At 44.4% G+C, this 27,109-nt stretch overlaps 1 protein-coding gene across 1 annotated transcript; it reads right to left on the reverse strand.

Moving 5' to 3' along the window:
• Nucleotides 1-2,134: 2,134 nt before the first annotated feature.
• On the reverse strand, nucleotides 2,135-26,995 carry LOC120050907 (calponin-3-like). The gene is made up of 7 exons (XM_038997430.1): nucleotides 26,663-26,995; nucleotides 6,868-6,989; nucleotides 6,312-6,378; nucleotides 5,126-5,263; nucleotides 4,754-4,870; nucleotides 4,184-4,330; nucleotides 2,135-3,846 (listed from the first exon to the last, which is right to left on the reverse strand). The coding sequence occupies exons 1-7, from the start codon at nucleotides 26,717-26,719 to the stop codon at nucleotides 3,490-3,492; spliced, it is 1,005 nt and encodes a 334-aa protein (XP_038853358.1). The 5' UTR covers nucleotides 26,720-26,995; the 3' UTR covers nucleotides 2,135-3,489.
• Between the last annotated feature and the right edge of the window lie 114 nt (nucleotides 26,996-27,109).

Below are 27,109 nucleotides of genomic sequence, written 5' to 3' on the forward strand. Positions count from 1 at the left end.
GACAGTCACCCTCAGAACGGACAAACAGACAGTCACCCTCAGAACGGACACACAGACAGTCACCCTCAGAACGGACACACAGACAGTCACCCTCAGAACCTACACAGACAGTCACCCTCAGAACGGACACACAGACAGTCACCTTCAGAACGGACACACAGACAGTCACCCTTAGAACGGACACACACACACACAGTCACCCTCAGAACGGACACACAGACAGTCACCCTCAGAACGGACACACAGACAGTCACCCTCAGAACGGACACACAGACAGTCACCCTCAGAACGGACACACAGACAGTCACCCTCAGAACGGACACACACACACACAGTCACCCTCAGAACGGACACACAGACAGTCACCCTCAGAACGGACACACAGACAGTCACCCTCAGAACGGACACACAGACAGTCACCCTCAGAACTGATTCACTGAACCGTCCTTTTCCCAGAACTCAAGAGGAATGCTAGTTCACTCATCACTTTGCTTTCAGTTCAGCCTTTCTTCTGCATAAGAAGAGAGCAGCAAACTTAACCTAATTGAATTCAATGCTCTGTTTGATGTCTAATGTTTCTATGGATGCTGGAGGATCCACTAGTCCTCTGACCCGCTAGTCCTCTGACCCGCTAGTCCTCTGATCCGCTAGTCCTCTGATCCGCTAGTCCTCTGATCCGCTAGTCCTCTGATCCGCTAGTCCTCTGATCCGCTAGTCCTCTGACCCGCTAGTCCTCTGATCCGCTAGTCCTCTGATCCGCTAGTCCTCTGATCCGCTAGTCCTCTGACCCGCTAGTCCTCTGATCCGCTAGTCCTCTGATCCGCTAGTCCTCTGACCTGCTAGTCCTCTGATCCGCTAGTCCTCTGATCCGCTAGTCCTCTGACCCGCTAGTCCTCTGTCATGGTTGTTTATCGGCTTGTATCACCGACCAAGACATCGGAACTGTTAATCAAGTCCTACGTTACTGTCACGACTGAAAAATCATTCCTGAGAAGCAGCATAAATGCAGGGGCTTCTTTCATCTGGCCACACAAACATATACAAGCAAACAGAGAGACTAGCAGTTAACATTTAAATGATTCACTTTAAAAATGGTAAACAACTAAACGGTCAGTACATGATGTATGAAGGGACACGAGGTAATTTTCTCTTCAGTTAGTGGCCGTGTCCGTAATGGCGTCTTCCATTCCCTACAGTGCAGTACTGTTGACTAGTGCACTATGGGCCCTAGTGCACAGTGAATAGGATGCCTTTTCAGACAAAGCCTGTGACTTTCTTCTGCTGACTTGTTCTACTTCTGAGACTGACTGTGGTTACATAGCGCTCTACAGAAAACTGTGGGACATCAATTCAGACAGAGAGCTGCTTTCCAAAACCCCTCAAAAGTAGAGCACTATATTATAGAGAATAGGTTGCCATTTCAAACACAGCCCTGGTTTATAATTAGAGACATGGTGATAAATACAGTGGGAATGATAGGGGGTAATAAGAACATGAGCCCTGCTGGTTTTGGTGCTGGAGAGTTGGATTGGTTCCAAAACCACCTCTCTAACAGAACCCAGTGTGTGGCTGATGAGGGCATGAAGTTAGAGTTTCGACAGCTCAGGAAAGGTGTCCTTCAAGGGTCGATGTTAGGGCCGGTCCTTTTCACACCGTATATTAATTATGTTGGTGAACATGTTAACTGTATGACACAATTGTGCCTCTAAAATTGAGAAGGCTTTCCAGGATTTGCAACGGGCTTTGGATGCCGTTCTGAAACAACTCTTCCACCTGAAACTGTGCTGAATGCCATTCAGAAACAACTCTTCCACCTGAAACTGTGCTGAATGCCATTCAGAAACAACTCTTCCACCTGAAACTGTGCTGAATGCCATTCAGAAACAACTCTTCCACCTGAAACTGTGCTGAATGCCATTCAGAAACAACTCTTCCACCTGAAACTGTGCTGAATGCCGGAAAGACTCAGTACATCGTTTTGTCTAACCTCAAAGTAGACAAATGGAGTCATTTGCAGATTTTAACTTTAAATGGCCAACTGATCAGAAGGGTATCTCTTCTTATAAGTACCTAGGCATGTATTTAGATGAACAGTCGCATTTCAAACAGCACATTGAAAACTTGACAAAGAAACTGAAGCTGAAATTAGATTTTTATTTTTAGGAACAAATCTTGTTTTTCTATGTCAGTTAGGAAAGATCTTGTGCGAAGGCCATGTTTTTTATCTGTGTTGGATCATGCTGAATGTAGTGTATCAATGAGCACTAAGGGTCATAACTAATGCAAGACCACTCACCCATCACCTGGCAACTATATAACATGGTGAAGTGGTCCTCGTTTCCTACCAGAAGGCACTGGGACATATTTGTGTACAAGGCAGTGCTTGTAATATTCCTTAAATATATTTGCTCCTGACTAGCACCGTCACAATCCTACAGTCTCCACTCTCAGTCAGCTCCTAGGGAAAAAACAGAAATGGGGAAACAATCCAACATTTCTTGGACTTTGAACAAACTACAAAATACTTTAAAACTGGAAGAGATGGTGCCGCTGCCTGAGTTTAAAGCTCTGATAGAAAAGGGAATGTAATTGACCATTCTAATAGTGTTTAATGTATTGTGTGTACACACTGACTACTTCCTGCTGATTTCTTGCCAGGTCACCCTCGGGGAAAAAAAGAGGTTTCTAACCTCAAGGCTATTTTCCTGGTTAAATAACATGGTGTGATAAGATTAGCCATACTGTATGCAATAAAAGCCGAACATTCTGGTTTGGTCATCTGGTCTAATGGAAAAGCCATTCGAAATGACTCACTTCAGGATAAAGCTAAATGGTCCATTTGGTTGAGATTGAAACCTGCTAAAATGAAATGGATTAAATGTCCTGACTCCTCAAACATTTTTCACTGACTGATTTGTATCAATAAAATAAAGAAAGTAATATTGGTCATTTTAGGTTGGCTAGGAGATGGGTAAACATTTAAAAAAAAAGATAAAAGCAGCTGGTGAACCTTTTAAGACTGGCATGATTGTGTGAATTCCTTTAAAAGGGATGAGTCAATCATTAAAGCAAGTCTGGGGATTAAAAAAAAAGTGGAATGGCTGCAGATGATACAAAGTTTACGTCACAATGTCCCATACCTCATAATGTAACAGTCGATTTAGAAGGAAGGTTCTCAATCCTAATATAGCACATCCTAAACACTGGATCTCAGGACAATACATGTTTTTAACCCACTGAAACCACTGCTGCTCATAATGGAAGAAGAGCTGGGAGGTGAAGAAGTAATGAACTCAAGGCAATATTTCTCTCAGGCTTCAATTTTAAAAAATACAATAAAAAGACTAGAGAGGAAAAAGACTGTCTCTGTTTGTGGTGGATAAAAGACACTGTTTAACTGTTCCGTCTAGCGGCTGTTATGGTGAAGCCGGATGAGTCTGGCAGCACAGACAGATCTGGGACCAGGCTTGTGGCCCTCAGGGGACAGCCCTAATAGTCGATGCCCTGGTCGACCTCGTTGTAGTGGGCCACGTCGCTGTAGTTGTCCTCTTCATGATAAGCTGGGTACTCCTCTCCCTCCTGGAGGAACTCCTCAGCCTGATAGTCACTGTCGCTGATCTCTGAGCAGTTGGTGCCCAGGCTCCCGTCGGCATGAATGACAGGCTCGGTGGGCGGGCCGCAGTACTTGGGGTCGTACACCTGGCGTCCTAGGCCATATGCGCTCATGCCCTTCTGGGACGCTGCCTTGTTGGTGCCCATCTGCAGGGAGATGGTGGAGTTGTCCACTTGCTGCACCTGCTTATTGTCGAAGATGTCACGACGCGTTCCCGGGCAGGACATACCGGCCTAGGAGAGGAGACGAGAGGACAGGACACATTTAGGAGATTTCCAAGAAAACAGTTATGAGGCAGGAATATTGACCTGGATGGTCTTCAAGACAACTATGAGTATTATGTATATGAACATTGTGATTATGGTGATGTGCAAAGTATATCTAGACTCCCCCGGCTCTCTGTTATATTCCCCCAACTCTTTTGAGAGTAGCACTTGCTGGGTAGTTCCTTCCATTATATAGGTTCCATCATGGTTTCAATAGGGGAAGTGGACCACTGTAAAAGCAACTGTGTGGGTTCTACCTGTAGACATACACATTAACAGTGTTAAAATACATCATTGGCTTTACCTGGCTGGCTCCTTTGTTGGTGCCCATCTGCAGACTGATTGTGGTCTGGTCGTAAGGCTTGTCTGTCTGGGTCTTTGGGTCGTAAAGATGTCTCCTGGTCCCGTACGCTGTCATACCAGCCTGGCTCGCACACTTGTTGGTCCCCATCTAAACACGCAGGAAACATAGAACCATTAGCTGAATAGACCTATTACAGGTATCTGACCTCCGTTATAGGTATCTGACCTCCGTTACAGGTATCTGACCTCCGTTACAGGTATCTGACCTCCGTTACAGGTATCTGACCTCCGTTACAGGTATCTGACCTCCGTTACAGGTATCTGACCTCCGTTACAGGTATCTGACCTCCGTTACAGGTATCTGACCTCCAGTACAGGGCGATTGTGCATGTATTACATTTGAAGAATCAGTAACATAAGCTACATATAAACATTCTATTATCGGGATGATTTCCACTGGCAAAATATTGAAAGGTAGAATAATGAACAAAAACGACACATTTTATTGTATAGTCACATCCAGTAACAGAACCTAACACACCTATCACACATCATCCCCAGCATGTCTTACCTGCAGTCCGATGACACACTGTCCAGCCTTGATCTGCTTATCATCAAAATGGCGTGTCTGTTTGTCTGCGTATTTTATACCAATGTCACACGATGTGCGCATGCCTTTGGTCTTTGCCTATGGAATGAGATAAGAATGTGGAAATATAGTGATGCTACAAGTCTCTTGGAGAGAAGGAACCCAGTCAGAAAGTCTTGTAACACTTTACTGTAGCTGTCAGCAGAGAAGGAACCCAGTCAGAAAGTCTTGTAACACTTTACTGTAGCTGTCCCAGTATACACTAATTACCATAACATGTATTCTTGTATGTTTTGAAAAACTAAAAAGTATTATCACAGAAAACATGCAGGAAAGTCTTTCCACCCCCCTCACCATGCTGGCCAGGGAGAGCAATGTGCTCTGGACTTGGGTCATGTTCCCGTTCTCAAACAGGTCGTTGGCCTCAAAGATGTCATTAGGCTTCATGCCATAGGCCAGGATGGCTTTGATGAAGTTGCCAAGGTTCTCCAGCTGGGGGAACACAACAACACGGGTTACAGAGCTGGTACTATTCCCTATTCTATCTGACAAGACAATCTCCTATCCCTTCTACACCATACATTTCTATATGAATGTTCTGTGGTGTTACATCCTCCTGAACAGGCCCCAGAACACAGAGGGGGTGGGGAGGGGCTTAGCAGGGATGGGGAGGGGCTTAGGTAAAAACATCAGAAAGTAATAAAGGTGTTCAGAGAGAGACAGAAAGAGAGAGAAAGAACGAGAGAGAAAGAAAGAGAGAAAGAGAGAGAAAGAACGAGAGAGAGCGAGAGAAAGAGCGAGAGAGAGAGCGAGAGAAAGAGAGAGAACGAGAGAAAGAGAGAGAACGAGAGAAAGAGAGAGAACGAGAGAAAGAAAGAGAGAGACAGACAATGAGAGAAAGAGAAAAAAGAGAGAGAGTGAGAGAGACAGGTGAAGGCTTAATGAATGAATCCACTTATTCTCCAGGCAGGACATTGTAACAGGTCTTAAATGGTGTTTAATGATGTGAACAGCCACTCTTTGGCTTCTGTGCTCTCTTGGAAAAAGTGTCCATATTATTATGGAAAGGTGTGAACAACAGCATCCACTGAGGTTACGTTTGACGAAGACATTAGCCTACCTCGTGCCAGTTCAGAGCATGAACCTACCTCGTGCCAGTTCAGAGCATGAGCCTACCTCGTGCCAGTTCAGAGCATGAGCCTACCTCGTGCCAGTTCAGAGCATGAGCCTACCTCGTGCCAGTTCAGAGCATGAGCCTACCTCGTGCCAGTTCAGAGCATGAGCCTACCTCGTGCCAGTTCAGAGCATGAGCCTACCTCGTGCCAGTTCAGAGCATGAGCCTACCTCGTGCCAGTTCAGAGCATGAGCCTACCTCGTGCCAGTTCAGAGCATGAGCCTACCTCGTGCCAGTTCAGAGCATGAGCCTACCTCGTGCCAGTTCAGAGCATGAGCCTACCTCGTGCCAGTTCAGAGCATGAGCCTACCTCGTGCCAGTTCAGAGCATGAGCCTACCTCGTGCCAGTTCAGAGCATGAGCCTACCTTGTGCCAGTTCAGTTGTGAGTGGTTAATTTTCTTTATTGAGCCGGGCTGCAGTTTGTTTATCAATCTGGGGGAAAGGAGTGAAAGAGGCATGCATTAAAGCACTCATGTTCATTAAAGCACTCATGTTCATTAAAGCACTCATGTTCATTAAAGCACTCATGTTCATTAAAGCACTCATGTTCATTAAAGCACTCATGTTCATTAAAGCACTCATGTTCAATGTAAAAATGACATCTTATGACAAAATGATAGTAGTTTTAACAAGTCAATCTTGGGGAGGACAATATCTGCTGTATGGACATGTGTATTCCACTGAAATGTGAAATAGACAAGATGCTAATCATGACATCAATCTGTGGACAGTGAATGGAGTGTGATTGATTACTCATGTAAAATAAAAGTCAGTGTTTCCACCCAGCAAACATCAGCTACAGATCACAACACACACACACACACACACACACACACACACACACACACACACACACACACGTCTGCCTGCAATGCCAATCGTCTGTCAGTATCAGCTCTGCTGAGAAACACACACACTTACTCTCCCAGGACGATTCCGTCCTTCAGGCCCTTCTGGAAGTTCTCTCCTATGGCCATCCCCGTCACTTCCTCGATCCAGAACCGAAGCTCCTCCTCCTTTTGCATGTCATATTTCCCTGCGATCTGAGAACAGTTAGTGTCTTAGTAAAAGTTACCATCTTGGTAATCTTGGAACTTAAAGCCATATCTCTCATGTCCTGGCCAGATACTATGCACACACCTGTCACCATCGTTATGCGCACTTGCGCGTCATCAGACTCACCTGGACTCCACCACTTCCCTTTGGTTCCTTCCCCAGGCGTTACTGTTTCATGTCTGTGTGCTGTTACTGTTTCTTGTTTTGTATTATGTTCCTTTTATTTTATTAAAACACTCCCTGAACTTGCTTCCCGACTCTCAGCGCACATCGTTACACTGTTATATTCAGCCTCCACCCGAGCAGTGAGCATTGAGCTGTGAGGTAAGTCATCTGGCGGAGGGGTAGACTGGAGGTTTGAATGTTGTTTTGCCAAAGCAGACATTTAGCAGAGTGATTCATGTGATGTGGATTGGACACAACTAGGTTGTAAGAACAAACAGTCCTCAGGGTTGTGGTGAGTCACACCGTAATACTTTCAGATTTACACCTTGGCTTCAATTAAGTCAGTGTGAGAAAAATTAATAAACATCATTTATGCTTCTACTTCAAATGCAATTCATAGGGGAGATAATTCTGACAGTTAAATAACCCATTATGCAAGGACATTATTTATACTGAGAACCAAAGAGAAGCTGTTGACTGACAAATCAAGGCATTTATTGACTGGTCTGATCTATGTTTTCCTGGAGTGTATTAGTCCTAAACTATTGCCAGTATCAGGATACGATATGACACTGGTCGTTTCATTGTGTGGCCTGATGCTGTAAGGACCGTGTGTTCTCCCAGCGTCAGACATCAGCGCACGGCTCTGAGAGGAAGTGATTAGGGTTGAATGGAGGGAACCTGGTTACCAAGATTTACCGCCCAAAACCACTCCCTTTTCACGGGATAAATAACTGAGAGAAACCGGTAAATTATTATATGCAATGTCTAAATCTGTCTTTCTCTACGGCCAGGTAGGCCTACATCTTCAGCAGCCTAGCCTATGCTACAGTAATATAAAGACCGAATGCACGTTTAATTTACACATCTCCATCTGGCCTTCGGGGGTCACCTTGTTTTTTAATTGTAAAGATGATTATTTTTTTAATTGCAGCTGCAGAGTTTTAAAAACAGCCTGTCACTCGAATATCTTTGCTTTAATTCAGTGGACTCTCTCGCAGTCTCTCTCTCTCTCTCCATCAACCATTCAAATTGCATCCAAAATAGATAGTCCTGTTCTAGATTATATACTCTATAGAGCTTTATAGCAAATGCCCTAGCCTGCCTCTTTCAGGTGATACATTAAAATGCATTATTAGCCTTATATTTAGCTAATGAATGATGTCTTATGGATAATACGCATCTAAGTTACAGCCTCTGTCTATTGTGCAACACGTACAGACCTGTGTTCCGCTGGCCTCTCTCATTAAAACAAAATGCTCCTTAGCTCTTGTAGTCCCATGCAGGAAAAGATAGATAGGAATTGCTTGCTGGACATTATTTTATTAGCATTTGTTATATAAAAAGACTATTCGAAGAGGGACGCAAGCTCTTGTTTGCTGAACGTTAAATACAGCCGCCTATAGAAGTCAGGGGTAGATTGAAAGATGAGTGAATGTGGTAGACCTAATAGCAGTTATTGATTCAGACCGATAACCAGTCAATCTTCATGAAGAGAAGTGAAAGCCTTCTGCATCTAATTCTAGTCCTATAGTGTCCAAGGATGTCATTAGAATGATGAAGATAAGGACAACGAAACGTATTTAATTTAACTTTTGAAAGCGAGGAATGAGGAATGAAACAACAATATAGAAAGAGGAGGTAGGCTAATAACATCAGGGGAAATATTATGAAAAGTACATATGCGTCATCCTACTAATTATACAAATAGGCCCTATTATATTTTAACATTAAAATCTAATTAGCTAGCCTATACTAGTAACTTTGTAGGCTGCATGTGCTGCACCAGAATCACGTTCTCCTCTGCTTCATCATGATTTGAATGAGGTGCGTAATTCTAGTCCATATAATACAGTATAATACGATAATACAAAATACAGTACAGTAATACAGTATAATACAGTACAGTAATACAGTATAATACAGTTCACACTCCAAACGATTAGCCTAGTGGAGGGAGTTTCATTTATTTACCCAAGAGAGCTTATAGCTAGCTACATCTATGGGCTTTTATATCATATATGTATTGGACAACGGCATAATCATTTGAGCTTGAGCTCATTAAATGTTGTTAACGTAGGGCTCATTAAATGTTGTTAACGTAGGGCTCATTAAATGTTGTTAACGTAGGGCTCATTAAATGTTGTTAACGTAGGGCTCATTAAATGTTGTTAACGTAGGGCTCATTAAATGTTGTTAACGTAGGGCTCATTAAATGTTGTTAACGTAGGGCTCATTAAATGTTGCTAACGTAGGGCTCATTAAATGTTGTTAACGTAGGGCTCATTAAATGTTGTTAACGTAGGGCTCATTAAATGTTGTTAACGTAGGGCTCATTAAATGTTGTTAACGTAGGGCTCATTAAATGTTGCTAACGTAGGGCTCATTAAATGTTGTTAACGTAGGGCTCATTAAATGTTGTTAACGTAGGGCTCATTAAATGTTGTTAACGTAGGGCTCATTAACTGTTGTTAACGTAGGGCTCATTAAATGTTGTTAACATAGGGCTCATTAACTGTTGTTAACGTGGGGCTCATTAAATGTTGTTAACGTAGGGCTCATTAAATGTTGTTAACGTAGGGCTCATTAAATGTTGTTAACGTAGGGCTCATTAAATGTTGTTAACGTGGGGCTCATTAAATGTTGTTAACATAGGGCTCATTAAATGTTGTTAACATAGGGCTCATTAAATGTTGTTAATATATTTCTCATCAGGCTCAGGTAGCATCAGGTTTGAATCTTCATGCTGATTTAAAGCTCTAAATCAAATCCAGACATATTTATATGCTTTTGAATGACACTTCTGGTTTTGGTGGGAAATATGGTGTTACGCGGGATGGAACATTTGTAAAATATCAGGAAGTGATGCTATTAACATCATGGTCATGGATAGAAGCCATCAGAGGAAGTGAATGTGAAGCCAATTACAGCTGCATGCTCTTCTTCTCCAGCTGCTTCCGCTCTTCCTCACACACACGTGTGTACACACACTGAACATGATAAGTTAAGGGCTTGAACACATTCCCACTGGCTCCCTGGAGCCTTTACCACGCTCCCTCCTTAAATGACAAACTGCCAAACACACAGCATAACATATACACTGACACACAATCTCATTTGTGTAAACAGATGTACAGGATCTGCTAAAAATGGTAGGTCTACATGGGGGAAAAAATGATTTGTTCTGCCACTAGTTTTTCTGTGCTGTAATGTACAGTATTTTAGTGTCAATGAGTAAGTACTGTTCTGTAAATTACCCACAATTGGATTGCATAATGCCATGGAGATTTTCCAGGACTTTTCTACAATGTCAAACAAAGGCGTAAATTGAACCGTTCTTTATATGGTACTGTCGGATGACCAGTTGCAGTCACCCATTAGCTCATAGTCCATTATAAACAGCTCAGAGTTCACTGTAAACAGCACTTCAACATTGGCCTATGTCCTATAAACATGGCCTTTCAACAAGCACATCACAGACACTAGTCATCCACACTGAGTCAGACAAACTCATCTTTATGATCTAGTCACAGAGGAAAGAGACGACCACATCTGACCTCCACTCTTTTTTACACATTTTTCCTCCACATTGAACAGCTTAAATGTAGTTTATGTGCATGGATTTACTGCTAAACTTAGTTTATTCCCTGTGCATGGATTTACTGGCTAAACGTAGTTTATTCCCTGTGCATGGATTTACTGCTAAATGTAGTTTATTCCCTGTGCATGGATTTACTGCTAAATGTAGTTTATTCCCTGTGCATGGATTTACTGCTAAATGTAGTTTATTCCCTGTGCATGGATTTACTGCTAAATGTAGTTTATTCCCTGTGCATGGATTTACTGCTATTCCCTGTGCATGGATTTACTGCTAAATGTAGTTTATTCCCTGTGCATGGATTTACTGCTAAATGTAGTTTATTCCCTGTGCATGGATTTACTGCTAAACGTAGTTTATTCCCTGTGCATGGATTTACTGCTAAATGTAGTTTATTCACTGTGCATGGATTTACTGCTAAACGTAGTTTATTCCCTGTGCATGGATTTACTGCTAAATGTAGTTTATTCCCTGTGCATGGATTTACTGCTAAACGTAGTTTATTCCCTGTGCATGGATTTACTGCTAACCGTAGTTTATTCCCTGTGCATGGATTTACCTCGTTAGCACCAAATGCCAATACTGGGCTTCAAGGGGGGTGCCATATACAGGCTAGCAATGCAAACCAAGCGTTCTACTGACCGGCTGCTAATAAAAACAGTGAGGTAACGACAGCTTTTCAGGACCACTCTGTGACACTAAAAGCCCATAAACTTGTAGCAAACCCCCCCCCCACACACACACGAAAGCCTGTCAGCTGGGATGTCAAAGCAGTCAACAGAAAGACGTGCCCTCTCTGAAGCAATGGGTGTGTGTGTGTGTGTGTGTGTGTGTGTGTGTGTGTGTCCGTTTCCCTCTGAGATTTGATGTCAGAAATGAGGCCCTGCTCTCAACTTAATAACAGACAAAAGGGCAAATCTTCAAATGTCCCTCCATCTCGTAAAAGGACAGAAGTGGTGTTCTGGCTCAATGAAAGGACTGGGAGGAGTGGAAGGAATGTGTCCCTCCTTTCTGAACAGCTTGAGAGAGAGCACATGGTCATTTACAGGAATTCATCTCAGGCTTTTTGTGCCACTGACTAATTGCAGCTAGAAATCCTACCATCGCCAGAAAACACACTGAGCCTCCTCAGAGAGAAATCAGGGAAGATTAGAGGAGATCTTTTTTCTTTTTTCAGTTCTCTCTCTCTCAGCACAGCAGTCCTCCTCTAGGAATGCTGCCAGGAACCCCTCCTCACCACCCAACTCTGTAGCCAACGCGTTTCCTGATGACGCTGTAGAAACATCTGGAAGGAGAAGGGTTTGAGGTACAGAATGCCTAAGAAGTGCAACACGATCAATTCAATGTAGGACAGATACACCACTGTCGAGGCTGTTTAAATCAGTATCCAGTCCGGTGTTGTTACTCTTTCGAAATTAACACGTTCTAGTCAATTCTACAGTCAAAGTTTTTTGACAATGAAGTTACCGTTCCCATTTACGCAATATCTTATATAATTGAGTTCATCTCTAACCGGGAGCTTCACCGATAGAATGAAACCAGAACATTCCTTGACCAGAATGACCCCCACTTGAATAACCATTTGTTCAAATCACACACACGACCAAGTACTGTCCAGCTGGTATTCATTAATATTTAACCACTATCCTTTAGCTCTGAAAACATTCAGCATAATGTGAATAGACTGGATGTGCTAGAAATGTGAAGTGAACTAGAAATGTTTATACACAATTGAAGTCAGAAGTTTACATACACTTAGGTTGGAGTCATTAAAACTCATTTTTCAACCACTCCACAAATTTCTTGTCAACAGACTATAGTTTGGGCAAGTCGGTTAGGACATCTACTTTGTGCATGACAAGTAATTTTTCCAACAATTGTTTACAGACACATTATTTCACTTATAACTCACTGTATCACAATTCCAGTGGGTCAGAAGTTTAAATCCACTAAGTTGACTGTGCCTTTAAACAGCTTGGAAAATTCCAGAAAATGATGTCATGGCTTTAGAAGCTTCTGATAGGCTAATTGACATCATTTGAGTCAATTGGAGGTGTACCTGTGGATGTATTTCAAGGCCTACCTTCATACTCAGTGCCTCTACTTGACATCATGGGAAAATCAAAAGCAATCAGCCAAGACCTCAGAAAAACAATTGCAGACCTCCACAAGTCTGGTTCATCCTTGGGAGCAATTTCCAAATGCCTGAAGGTACCACGTTTATCTGTACAAACAATAGTACGCAAGTATAAACAACACCGTCATACCGCTCGGGAAGGAGACGCGTTCTGTCTCCTAGAGATGAATGTACTTTGGTGCGAAAAGTGCAAATCAATCCCAGAACAACAGCAAAGGACCTTGTGAAGATGTTGCAGGGAACAGGTAAAAAAGTATCTATATCCACAGTAAAACGAGTCCTATATCGACATTACCTGAAAGGCCGCTCAGCAAGGAAGAAGTCACTGCTCCAAAACCGCCATGAAAACGGTTTGAAACTGCACATGGGGACAAAGATCGTACTTTTTGGAGAAATGTCCTCTGGTCTGATGAAACAAAAATAGAACTGTTTGGCCATAATGACCATCGTTATGTTTGGAGGAAGAAGGGGGAGGCTTGCACCATCCCAACCGTGAAGCACGGGGGTGGCAGTATCATGTTGTGGGGATGCTTTGCTGCAGGAGGGACTGGTGCACTTCACAAAATAGATGGAGAGACAGGATTGTGTCGAGCCACAGATCTGGGGAAGGGTACCCCCAAAAAATGCTGCAGCATTCAAGGTCCCCAAAAACAGAGTGTCCTCCATCATTCTTAAATAGAAGTTTGGAACCACCAAGACTCTTCCTAAAGCTGGCCGCCCGGCCAAACTGAACAATGGGGGGGAGAAGGGCCTTGGTCAGGGAGGTGACCAAGAACCCGATTGTCACTCTGGCAGAGCTCTAGAGTTCCTCCGTGGAGATGGGAGAACCTTCCAGAAGGATAACAGTCTCTGCAGCACTCCACCGATCAGGCCTTTATGGTAGAGTAGCCAGACGAAAGCCACTCCTCAGTAAAAGGCACATGCCAGCCAGCTTGTAGTTGACCAAAAGCCACCTACAGACTCTCAGACCACGAGAAATAAGATTCTCTGGTCTGAGGAAACAAAGATTGAACTCTTTGGCCTGAATGCCAAGCGTCACGTCTGGAAGAAACCTGGCACCATCCTTATGGTGAAGCAAGGTGGTGGCAGCATCATGCTGTGGGGATGTTTTTCAGTGCCAGGGACTGGTAGACTAGTCAGGATCGAGGCAAAGATGAAAGGAACAAAGTACAGAGAGATCCTTGATGAAAACCTGCTCCAGAGAAAAGGTTTGCCTTCCAACAGGACAACGACCCTAAGCATACAGCTAAGACAACGCAGGGGTGGCTTCGGGACACGTCTCAATGTCCAGAGCCTGGACTTGAACCCAATCAAACATCTCTGGAGAGACCTGAAAATAGCTGTGCAGCAACGCTCCCAAACAGAGCTTGAGAGGATCTGCAGAGAAGAATAGGAGAAACTCCCCAAATACAGGTGTGCCAAGCTTGTAGTGTCATACCCAAGAAGACTCGAGGCTGCCAAAGGTGCTTCAACAAAGTGCTGAGTAAAGGGTCTGAATACTTGTGTAAATGTAATATTTATATTTTTTTATTTATATAAATTACCAAACATTTCTAAACCTGTTTTACTTTGTCATTATGGGGTATTGTGTGTAGATTGATAAGGATTTTCTTTTTCAATCCATTTTAGAAAAAGGCTGTAATGTAACAAAATGTGGAAAACGTCAAGGGGTCTGAATACTTTCCTGAAAGCACTTGGTGCTGAAATAAAACCAAGCACTGACATGTCGTAAAAAAATCTCACATTTAGGCACACAAGGCCAAATCTTAACTTGAGACATACTGCATAACCAAGTTTTTCATACCAAAAAGTAGGGCTGGGACGATACCAGTATCGTGGTACTAGTTAGTATCTTGGAAAGTTAAAAAGGTTCAATAAAAATTTAAAGGAAACAAAAAACACGAAGAGGATTTAACTTCTTTAGGAAAACAGCCTTAATGTTGGAAAACAAACAACATTTTTCATCCTGAGTCAACACACATTTTTCACAAGCTATAGCACAGCAGGTTTTTAAAGAACCAAAGTGTTTGGTCTGCTTTGTGTTTACATTTGTTTTTGCCATTTAAAAATAATATATTGCAATACTGGTCTAACAAAAAGCCCACCAGAGTCGATCATTTTCCATCAAGTCTTTAACGTGTTGTAACGGACAATAGTGTTATCACAAACACATACGTGCACAAGTTAACAGTATCCTTCCCAAAGTTGAACAAGTCAAGGTTAGTGAAAACCCCACTATTTATCTTGCTGGACTGGAATCTGAGAGTTAAAAAGAAGCTGAACAATGGTTCAGGAAAAGAGCTCACTTCCCATTCACCCCAAAACAGCATCACTGGGCTTAATATGACAACAAGGAATTCAGGAATCAGAATCTCGCTGTGAAAAGGAGATCCAGCCTGAACCAATGCAGGGAGGGATATAGCATGGGAACACTCCAACCCACCTCCCTGCAGCTCTCTCTCTCTTTCTCCATCTGTAATGGAACTTTTCATGCATCTTTTCCTGCATCTGCAGAGCACATGCTCAGAACTTTTTCCTGTTTAAAAACAATATCCCACATATAAATAGAGTTGGGCACATGCTCAGATAGGGCTTTACCTGTGCAGAGAACATGCTCAGATAGGGCTTTACCTGTGCAGAGAACATGCTCAGACAGGGCTCTACCTGTGCAGAGCCCATGCTCAGATAGGGCTCTACCTGTGCAGAGAACATGCTCAGACAGGGCTCTACCTGTGCAGAGAACATGCTCAGATAGGGCTTTACCTGTGCAGAGAACATGCTCAGATAGGGCTTTACCTGTGCAGAGAACATGCTCAGATAGGGCTTTACCTGTGCAGAGAACATGCTCAGATAGGGCTTTACCTGTGCAGAGAACATGCTCAGACAGGGCTCTACCTGTGCAGAGCCCATGCTCAGACAGGGCTCTACCTGTGCAGAGCCCATGCTCAGACAGGGCTCTACCTGTGCAGAGCCCATGCTCAGATAGGGCTCTACCTGTGCAGAGAACATGCTCAGACAGGGCTCTACCTGTGCAGAGAACATGCTCAGACAGGGCTCTACCTGTGCAGAGAACATGCTCAGACAGGGCTCTACCTGTGCAGAGAACATGCTCAGACAGGGCTCTACCTGTGCAGAGAACATGCTCAGACAGGGCTCTACCTGTGCAGAGAACATGCTCAGACAGGGCTCTACCTGTGCAGAGAACATGCTCAGACAGGGCTCTACCTGTGCAGAGAACATGCTCAGATAGGACTCTACCTGTGCAGAGAACATGCTCAGATAGGGCTCTACCTGTGCAGAGAACATGCTCAGAAAGGGCTCTACCTGTGCAGAGAACATGCTCAGACAGGGCTCTACCTGTGCAGAGAACATGCTCAGACAGGGCTCTACCTGTGCAGAGAACATGCTCAGATAGGGCTCTACCTGTGCAGAGAACATGCTCAGATAGGGCTCTACCTGTGCAGAGAACATGCTCAGATAGGGCTCTACCTGTGCAGAGAACATGCTCAGATAGGGCTCTACCTGTGCAGAGAACATGCTCAGATAGGGCTCTACCTGTGCAGAGAACATGCTCAGATAGGGCTCTACCTGTGCAGAGAACATGCTCAGACAGGGCTCTACCTGTGCAGAGAACATGCTCAGACAGGGCTCTACCTGTGCAGAGAACATGCTCAGACAAGGCTCTACCTGTGCAGAGAACATGCTCAGACAGGGCTCTACCTGTGCAGAGAACATGCTCAGACAGGGCTCTACCTGTGCAGAGAACATGCTCAGACAGGGCTCTACCTGTGCAGAGAACATGCTCAGACAGGGCTCTACCTGTGCAGAGAACATGCTCAGACAGGGCTCTACCTGTGCAGAGAACATGCTCAGACAGGGCTCTACCTGTGCAGAGAACATGCTCAGACAGGGCTCTACCTGTGCAGAGAACATGCTCAGACAGGGCTCTACCTGTGCAGAGAACATGCTCAGATAGGGACTCTACCTGTGCAGAGAACATGCTCAGATAGGGCTCTACCTGTGCAGAGAACATGCTCAGAAAGGGCTCTACCTGTGCAGAGAACATGCTCAGACAGGGCTCTACCTGTGCAGAGAACATGCTCAGATAGGGCTCTACCTGTGCAGAGAACATGCTCAGATAGGGCTCTACCTGTGCAGAGAACATGCTCAGATAGGGCTCTACCTGTGCAGAGAACATGCTCAGATAGGGCTCTACCTGTGCAGAGAACATGCTCAGATAGGGCTCTACCTGTGCAGAGAACATGCTCAGATAGGGCTCTACCTGTGCAGAGAACATGCTCAGATAGGGCTCTACCTGTGCAGAGAACATGCTCAGACAGGGCTCTACCTGTGCAGAGAACATGCTCAGACAGGGCTCTACCTGTGCAGAGAACATGCTCAGACAAGGGCTCTACCTGTGCAGAGAACATGCTCAGACAGGGCTCTACCTGTGCAGAGAACATGCTCAGACAGGGCTCTACCTGTGCAGAGAACATGCTCAGACAGGGCTCTACCTGTGCAGAGAACATGCTCAGACAGGGCTCTACCTGTGCAGAGAACATGCTCAGATAGGGCTCTACCTGTGCAGAGAACATGCTCAGACAGGGCTCTACCTGTGCAGAGAACATGCTCAGACAGGGCTCTACCTGTGCAGAGAACATGCTCAGACAGGGCTCTACCTGTGCAGAGAACATGCTCAGATAGGGCTCTACCTGTGCAGAGAACATGCTCAGACAGGGCTCTACCTGTGCAGAGAACATGCTCAGACAGGGCTCTACCTGTGCAGAGAACATGCTCAGACAGGGCTCTACCTGTGCAGAGAACATGCTCAGATAGGGCTCTACCTGTGCAGAGAACATGCTCAGACAGGGCTCTACCTGTGCAGAGAACATGCTCAGACAGGGCTCTACCTGTGCAGAGAACATGCTCAGACAGGGCTCTACCTGTGCAGAGCCCATGCTCAGATAGGGCTCTACCTGTGCAGAGAACATGCTCCAATGCACTTCCAGTCTACAAAGTGCCCTTTTGGGTGGTGGTATAAAAAAACATTTATATAAACGTTTGTCGTTCTTGTTCCCGAACCCACTGCCCTCAAGTCGTCGTTAAATTCTCATCAATGCTTCAGAACCAAAAAGTTGCGCGTCTTGATTGTTGCCCAACGCCAATGACCAGTCATCAGAATTGACGTGCAAAAGGCTGACGCGCATATCCAGATTAGTTACCAGGTCTCTCCTATCATTGCTATGATGACACTCAACTACTTTTCTCCTTCCCCCTTCTGACACCCAGGTGGTGACAGCATCTCTGCGTGACTGGCAAATATCTCAACTTGGATGTCGACCCACCACCTCAAGCTCAACCTCGACAAGACGGAGCTGCTCTTCTTCACGGGGAAGGCCTGCCCGCTCAAAGACCTCTCCATCACGGTTGACAACACCAGTGTCACCCTCCCAGAGTGCAAAGAACCTTGGCGGGAACCTGGACAACACCCTGTCGTTCTCTGCAAACATCAAAGCAGTGTCTCGCTCTACAACATCCGTAGAGTACAACCATACCTCACACAGGAAGCAGTGACTCGCTCCTGCAGGTTCATGCTCTACAACATCCGTAGAGTACAACCATACCTCATACAGGAAACAGTGACTCGCTCCTGCAGGTTCATGCTCTACAACATCCGTAGAGTACAACCATACCTCACACAGGAAGCAGTGACTCGCTCCTGCAGGTTCATGCTCTACAACATCCGTAGAGTACAACCATACCTCATACAGGAAACAGTGACTCGCTCCTGCAGGTTCATGCTCTACAACATCCGTAGAGTACAACCATACCTCATACAGGAAACAGTGACTCGCTCCTGCAGGTTCATGCTCTACAACATCCGTAGAGTACAACCATACCTCATACAGGAAACGGCACAGGTCCTAATCCAGGCACTTGTCCTCTCCCGTCTGGACGACTGCAACTCTCTGTTGGCTGCCCTCCCCGCACACTCCACCGGCTTCCAGTCGAAGCTCGCATCCACTACCAGACCATGGTGCTTACATCTCACCCCTATGGGAGGGCAGTTCCCGCTCTTACATCCCACCTCTATGGGAGGGCAGTTCCCGCTCTTACATCCCACCTCTATGGGAGGGCAGTTCCCGCTCTTACATCCCACCTCTATGGGAGGGCAGTTCCCGCTCTTACATCCCACCTCTATGGGAGGGCAGTTCCCGCTCTTACATCCCACCTCTATGGGAGGGCAGTTCCCGCTCTTACATCCCACCTCTATGGGAGGGCAGTTCCCGCTCTTACATCCCACCTCTATGGGAGGGCAGTTCCCGCTCTTACATCTCACCCCTATGGGAGGGCAGTTCCCGCTCTTACATCCCACCTCTATGGGAGGGCAGTTCCCGCTCTTACATCCCACCTCTATGGGAGGGCAGTTCCCGCTCTTACATCCCACCTCTATGGGAGGGCAGTTCCCGCTCTTACATCCCACCTCTATGGGAGGGCAGTTCCCGCTCTTACATCCCACCTCTATGGGAGGGCAGTTCCCGCTCTTACATCCCACCTCTATGGGAGGGCAGTTCCCGCTCTTACATCCCACCGCTATGGGAGGGCAGTTCCGGCTCAGCCCAGCTCTTCTCTGTCCACCAATGGTGGAACCAGCTTCCTCCTGAAGCTAGGACAGCAGAGACCCTCCCCGTCTTCCAAAACCATCTGAAACCTCTTCAAACAGTATCTTAAATTATCCTCCTCCTCACCTCGACCCCCCTCTTCTATGCCTGTGATATGTTGTTGTCCCACCTAGCTATCTGTAGATGAATGCACTAACTAAGTTGCTCTGGATAAGAGGGTCTGCTAAATGACTAACATGTACATATTAAATATATGGACACTGTTTAAAAATAATGGGTTAAATACATGAACAAAAAAATGTATTATATATATCCTGATCTTATCTCTTAGATATAGGACAGACACTTTAGAACAAATTTCCTTTTGATATTTGTTACTATCTGTTGTTCCATGTAGTGATTCTATTATTCATCGTGTTTCTATGGGCTAATAGCAGTAAGGCCAAAAATAATTGTATAAAATATATTTTTTTTATACTTCAAGGGGTCTTAAAATTCAAAATCAAATCAAATGTTATTTGTCACATGCCCTGAATACAACAGGTTTTACCTTACTGTGAAATGCTTCCTTGTTCAGGGTCAGAATGATAGATTCTTTACCTTGTCAGCTCGGGGATTCGAACTTGCAACCTTGCGGTTACAAGTCCAACACTCTAACCACTAGGCTACCTGCCTCCTAGTGGTTGGATAATAAACAGCGAGTAGCAGCAGTGTAAAAACAAAGGGGGGGGGGGGGGGGGTCGTCAATGTACATACATTTGATTAATTTGATCAGCAGTCTTATGGATTGGGGGTAGAAGCTGTTAAGGAGCCTTTTGGAACTGGACTTGGCACTCCGGTACCGATTGCCGTGCGGTAGTAGATAACAGTCTATGACTTGGGTGACTGGAGTCTTTGACCATTTTTTGGGCCTTCCTCTGACACCGCCTGGTATATTGGTCCTGGATGGCAGGAAGCTTGGTCCCAGTGATAGACTGGGCGCTAAATGATCCTTGGTATGACCTTCTTAAAACAATTCCATATAGCTAGACAGCTTAGATTCTTATGGGATAAAAACCGTTCTGTAGGAATAAGGTTTGTGCAGTAGGTCTAATACATTTTCACAGCATATTGACTATATACCTGGCCTGCCAATATTGTTCTTCTCAGACCATATTGTATTTCAAAACTCAAGCTTTGATAACAAAATAGATCAGTTGGTTTAGCAGTTGCGAGGCACAGTGGAGCATAAATTTAAATAATTAGCTTTTTTATTTTACTGGTTGGTACCTGCATCTGATGGGCATGATGGTTTCAAGAGAACGGTGAACTCGGGGAAAAAATCATGCCGTCAGTGATATTCAGGTCGAAAAGTCGGAGCTCTAGAAAGATGCCAGAGTGTACGACTTTGAATTCCGAGTTGGATGACCGTTGAAAATGATTTTTCCCAGTGGAATTTTGTTTTCCTTCACAGTTCCCAGTTGTATTGAACGTACTGAAGTCAGAAGTCTGAGATTTCCGATTTTCCAATTGTTTTGAATACGGCATTGGCCTCAATGGAGGAAGGGGCCAGCAGAGGGTCTGCCTCTCACGGTCCCTGCTCTCCCCTTCCTTACCTCCGGTGAGACTGACTAGAGAGCGGACACTCGAGCCGCACCACAACCACATCTGCCTCACGCACAAATTCATGTTGTTCCTATGAACAGAGAAAGTGAAAAATTCCTCGATATTAAAATAGACACGACGAGCTGCTAATAATAATAAAAAGGCAGGGCTATCGATAGACTTGGCTACTCATTCATTGCAGCTGCATTGCGAGTGGAAGGAGAGAGAAGCACATTTTATGGTTTGTAATGGAGTTGAATGAAAACAGTGAATAAAAAGTTAAACAGCAGCTCTTTGCTGTATTCTTTCACAGTCTCTCTCTGATCATGGTTTGATAAAAGTGATAAAATCTCATGTAGGCCAGTATCAAACTTTGCTGTGGCCGGGCTCTTGGAAGCAAGCTATATGCACAGTGACTGGAGCCACCCGATTGGCCGGTGCAGTAGGCACACTGGATTTGTCCACAGACCTCTTGGTCCACCGGGTAGGTGGAATTTGTCTTTTCAGGCAAATTAAATAGTTCAAAACAGGAACACTTTGCCTACCCAGTGAACAGGGTTTCTGTATCAAGTACACCTACCGCCAACAGATCAGCACAAATAAAATTAAAAGATAGAAAAGCAAACTCTAATCTGTAACTTGTGAGGTGTGGAAACACTTTGTTGCTTTTATGAATTTTGTCTTGCTGCTTTTTGTTCTATGTTGCTCTGTCTGTATGCTACGTCTTGTTCCATGCTGCTATTGTCTATATTGTAATTGTTTTTAATAACCTGCCCAGGGACTGCGGTTGAAAATTAGCCGGCTGGCTAAAACCGGCACTTTTACTGAAACGTTGATTAATGTGCACTGTCCCTGTAAAAATAAAATAAACTCAAACTCAAACTCAATTGCTTGTGCTACAAAAATGTTTGGTGATCGACTAGGAATGCCTTGAAGATCACGATGGACCGGTTGGTGTCCACTGAGTTAGAGGCTACTCGGTGGTAACCAAACTCCTTCAGGCCTCATTAACAACTCTCTCTTTCACATTGAAAGCACCGGATTCTGGAAAAGCTCTACCCTTAACAAGAGCAGTGACCTCAAGAACTGGATAAATAATTCATCTTGAAGTTCCCTCCAACTGCTGTAGAAAAGATGTAAGTTCATCTGTTCATGTGTTCCGAGGCTCCAGAGGGAATTCCTGTTCTATTTTAAAACACTTGAGAAGTAAGGTCAAGCAAACACCAGTTAGACGTTTGGTCCACACTTCAACCCCGGAGAGTGGTGGTTCCACGCTTCCACCCCGGAGAGTGGTGGTTCCACGCTTCAACCCCGGAGAGTGGTGGTTCCACGCTTCAACCCCGGAGAGTGGTGGTTCCACGCTTCAACCCCGGATTCAACCCCGGAGAGTGGTGGTTCCACACTTCAACCCCGGAGAGTGGTGGTTCCACACTTCAACCCCGGAGAGTGGTGGTTCCACACTTCAACCCCGGAGAGTGGTGGTTCCACACTTCAACCCCGGAGAGTGGTGGTTCCACACTTCAACCCCGGAGAGTGGTGGTTCCACACTTCAACCCCGGAGAGTGGTGGTTCCACACTTCAACCCCGGAGAGTGGTGGTTCCACACTTCAACCCCGGAGAGTGGTGGTTCCACACTTCCACCCCGGAGAGTGGTGGTGACCCGCTGGACAGCACTTCAGGCTTCTTTGATTACTAATGAGTGACATGATGATTTGAAGGACTATATAAATAAAATTGGCTGAGGGAAAGTAACTTTGAACACAATGACAGTTACAAAAATTCAGCTTTTTCTATAAGCTGTTTCTTCTTTTCAGTAAAAATTATTAAAGTTCTTCATTTAAAGTGTGTGTGTTTATTTAGAATTTTTTTAATTTAACTAGGCAAGTCAGTTAAGAACAAATTCTTATTTACAATGACAGCCTACCCCGGTCTAACCCGGACGACGCTGGGCCAATTGTGCGCCACCCTATGGGACTCCCAATCACGGCCAGATGTGACACAGCCTGGACTCGAACCAGGGACTGTAGTGATGCCTCTATGTACTGAGATGCAGTGCCTTAGACCGCTGCGCCACTCAGTGTGTGTGTGTGTGTGTGCGTGACGTGGATGTGTGCGTGCCTTTGTGTGTGAGTTTAGTTGATTGACAGATGCTGGTCATCTGTCAAGATTAACACGTATATACATTAGAAAACCAAGCTGCTTTTCATTTCCAGCTGTCAGAATCCGCTGCATATTAATACAAGTAGCTCTCAAATAAAGACGTTGTTGGCAGCCACCCTGGAAAATACCGGAAAGCACACAAAGCATTAGAAAAACAAGAGACGATATTTTCATTTAAATGTTTTCCCGGCTGGGCCAGCCCAGCGTTGGTTGAACTACTCTCGCTCATCTGATTTCAGTCAAGGTTTAGAAGATTACCTCACCCAAAAGCTTGTCATACGACCGCAAACATAAACAAGGGCCACTAAGTAGTTAATAAAAGGGCCAATACAGCCGTTTTGATCTCATTATCAAATCATTTCTGGGTAAAAAGGAAATACCTTACTGTGATTATTTTTGGACCATTTTAATTGAAAACAAACAGCCTTTTCCCCCCCTTTTTTCTTTAGCAAAGAGTCATTTCTCAAGCAAGAACTTTGCTAGGACTGGTCTGAGTGGGGAGGGGAAACTGAAAACTAGCTGTTATTGGCAGAAGTTTGGAACACTCTTTCTTATTGGTCTATTAACTCATTTACCGGCTGGTGACGTCACCAGGCAGGTCAAAAGAGGCAGAGATTTCTTTTCAAACAGCTCTTACACTAAAAGGTCATTATCATCATTTGCACGGTATTATTCCAACCTCAGTGTGTAAATGAATATTAAACACACAGGACATTTTTGTCTGCACTGGGCCTTTACGGAATGAGATGGTCTGGTGTCATTAAGGCAAGACAAACAGAGAAAGAGATGGTTTGAGACACAGGATTTTAACCCTGTCTGGAACCACAGCTCAGTCAATCTGTTCTCATAATATCCCATCTTCCGGTAGAGAGACTTCTCAAAAGGACAAAACTTATAACAGAAGGGCGAGATAAAGACAGTGAGAGAGAGAGATGTCAGACTTGTAGCTCAGTGAATTAGAGATCTTTCGGATTGTGTTGTTTGTTGCCGGTAACCTTGGTTTCCAGGTTCTAGTTTCTCATGTTCAGGAAGTGTGTCAATGTGAGACTATGGGGATGCTGGAGATAGAGATGGATCATTGAGGCATTCTAAGCATGTCTGACATGTGACCTCAGCACAGGTTATTGTTACAACAGATTTATTAAAAGCATGCTGGTTCCTCCATAGTTTCTGCTCTGTATTCAGTCAGAGCTTGATACATTGACATCTGCTGACGTTTGACAAACTACTGACTCATTGTGTCAAAAGTCGACATCGAAATATATCACTTAAAAGCTACTCTAACAACACTTGATAGGTTTCTGTCGATGACCAGCTTTCTGCTTAACTGACAACGCACTACCAGTATCCCAGATTCCACTGTGTTGTTCACAAGTCATTGTCCTGGTCAATAACTCCTTCAGCTTTGTTGAAAAGTGACCGTTGTCTTCTCTCTTTAACCTGATATTCTCATCATTGGCCAACAGGAAGTAGACCATGACAGTCTGCTAATCTTTTATCTGGAGAGAACGCTTGGTTTGCTCAGTTGGCACCAATGCTATCAAGGCAAACAGAGACTGGGCAGACAGAAACTTAACATGAGACAGTTTCACATAGGCCCATGTTTAACGTGTTAGACGGCTATCTCCTCCGGCCTTGACTGCCTGTTTTCCATGGGTAGGCTGACCGATGACGTCATGATTCAGTCATTTCCTATTGGTAGCCTAGGAGACCAACGTTGTAAGAACCAGACATTCCTCTAATGATTTCATACTACGCTGATATTTTCTTCTGAGAACAGCTTGACAGTATCCAGACAGCCAACTTATACAATCCACATTATTTCCTACTGTTCAATGGTCATTCCAACTAATTACATACCCATTGAGTAGAACGGTTTACTTTAACTGTCTAGCCTTGAATGTAAGGTTGTTTAACCTCAATATTTCATTTTTTTGTTGTTGTAATATGTGTATAAAAACTATCTCTCATGGACTGTAAGTGCCTGCATTTATAACTCCATCTACACAACTTGAAAGTGGTTACATTTCTCTCACTTATATGGGCTGTCATTGAAACACATTCAGGAGTGTGGCTTTAAACAATAATACATGTTTGTTAAATTAACATGAATGAACCTATTCCAACATATGACTGACAGCTGTACAGTTAATTACAGTGTTACAATGGAAAGTTATAACTGGAGTACTTCTCCTGTCTTATCCGGTGTCCTGTGTGAATTTAAGTATGCTCTCTCTAATTCCCTCCTTCTCTCTTACTTTCTCCCTCTCGGAGGACCTGAGCCATACGACCATGCCTCAGGACTACCTGGCCTGATGACTCCTTGTTGTCCCCAGTCCACCTGGCCGTGCTGCTGCTCCAGTTTCAACTGTTCTGCCTGCGGCTATGGAACCCTGACCTGTTCACCGGATGTGCTACCTGTCCCAGACCTGCTGTTTTCAACTCTAGAGACAGCAGGAGCGGTAGAGATATTCTCAATGATCGGCTATGAAAAGCCAACTGACATTGACGCCTGAGGTGCTGACCTGTTGCACCCTCGACAACCACTGTGATTATTATTATTTGACCATGCTGGTCATCTATGAACATTTGAACATCTTGGCCATTTTCTGTTATAATCTCCACCCAGCACAGCCAGAAGAGGACTGGCCACCCCTCATAGCCTGGTTCCTCTCTAGGTTTCTTCCTAGGTTCTGGCCTTTCTAGGGAGTTTTTCCTAGCCACCGTGCTTCTAAATCTGCATTGCTTGCTGTTTGGGGTTTTAGGCTGGGTTTCTGTACAGCACTTTGTGACATCAGCTGATGTATGAAGGGCTTTATAAATACATTTGATTTAAAGTCATAATCTCTCCCCATTGGTTGCCCAATTGAAATGTGGGGGCATGGCCTATCTATCCATCGCCCCCCTACGTTACTGACTCCTTAATATAGTCTCCCTGCTACGAACAATGAATTGGACTTGGCTTCCATCCATGCCACTTCCAGTGATTGGTTTTATTGAAATATTTCGTAAATTTAGGCCTGCCTATCTTAATTGATGTGAGAGAAACTCCGGGAAAACTATTTTCTACGTTTCGTCTAAGTTTATATGTAGCCTACCAACCACAATTGTCCATCAGAATCGAATAAACCCCCGTCTCAAAACAAATCCTCATATTTTCAACTCTGCCTGTGGGCCTATCCTATCCGACTAAACTCAATTCCACGATGTACGACGGCGCTTTCATATAGCGGAGTTGAGTTTAATCGGTTACCTGTATCCTAACCTAGCTGTAGCACGCAGCAGCAGACCTGGTTGGTTCAGTTGGTTAGTAAAAAAACGTCAATAATAAACCATGTGGTTATAAATACCCCAAAACGAATTATTTAACTAGCAGTCGGGTTCTTTACTCACTTTGCTTTTCACCTCTGCTGATAATCCGTAGGCTGGTCCCTTATTGAATGAAGTCATCTTTGTTCGAGATTTAAAAGTCAATATTCCTTTGCTACAAAGTAGCTGAAACGATTCCTTTTCGGTTACTTTGTTTCACTCAATGAACAGCGTACTTCTGGGTCCCGTTCAGTCAGTCCAAAAGAGGAGTTTAAATCCGTGCGGATGTGGTGGTGTGTGAGTATCGCAGTGTCGGGTCGGACACCGAAACGTCTCGACTTCAATAGCTACTTTTTTTTGTGTTGAAAAAATGTCGCAAGACTTTTGACGGAACACTTCAGAGCCAATCAAAGGAGCCGAATATACATACCCTCTGCTCATTGTTGGAGGCTGCTACTGCTGCGCATTTATATGCAAGTGATTTATGCTCCTCATTTCAACAAGAACAATCCTACATGTTATCTATTATTG

The sequence above is a fragment of the Salvelinus namaycush genome, chromosome 7 (assembly GCF_016432855.1).
Source record: "Salvelinus namaycush isolate Seneca chromosome 7, SaNama_1.0, whole genome shotgun sequence".
NCBI lineage: Eukaryota > Metazoa > Chordata > Actinopteri > Salmoniformes > Salmonidae > Salvelinus > Salvelinus namaycush.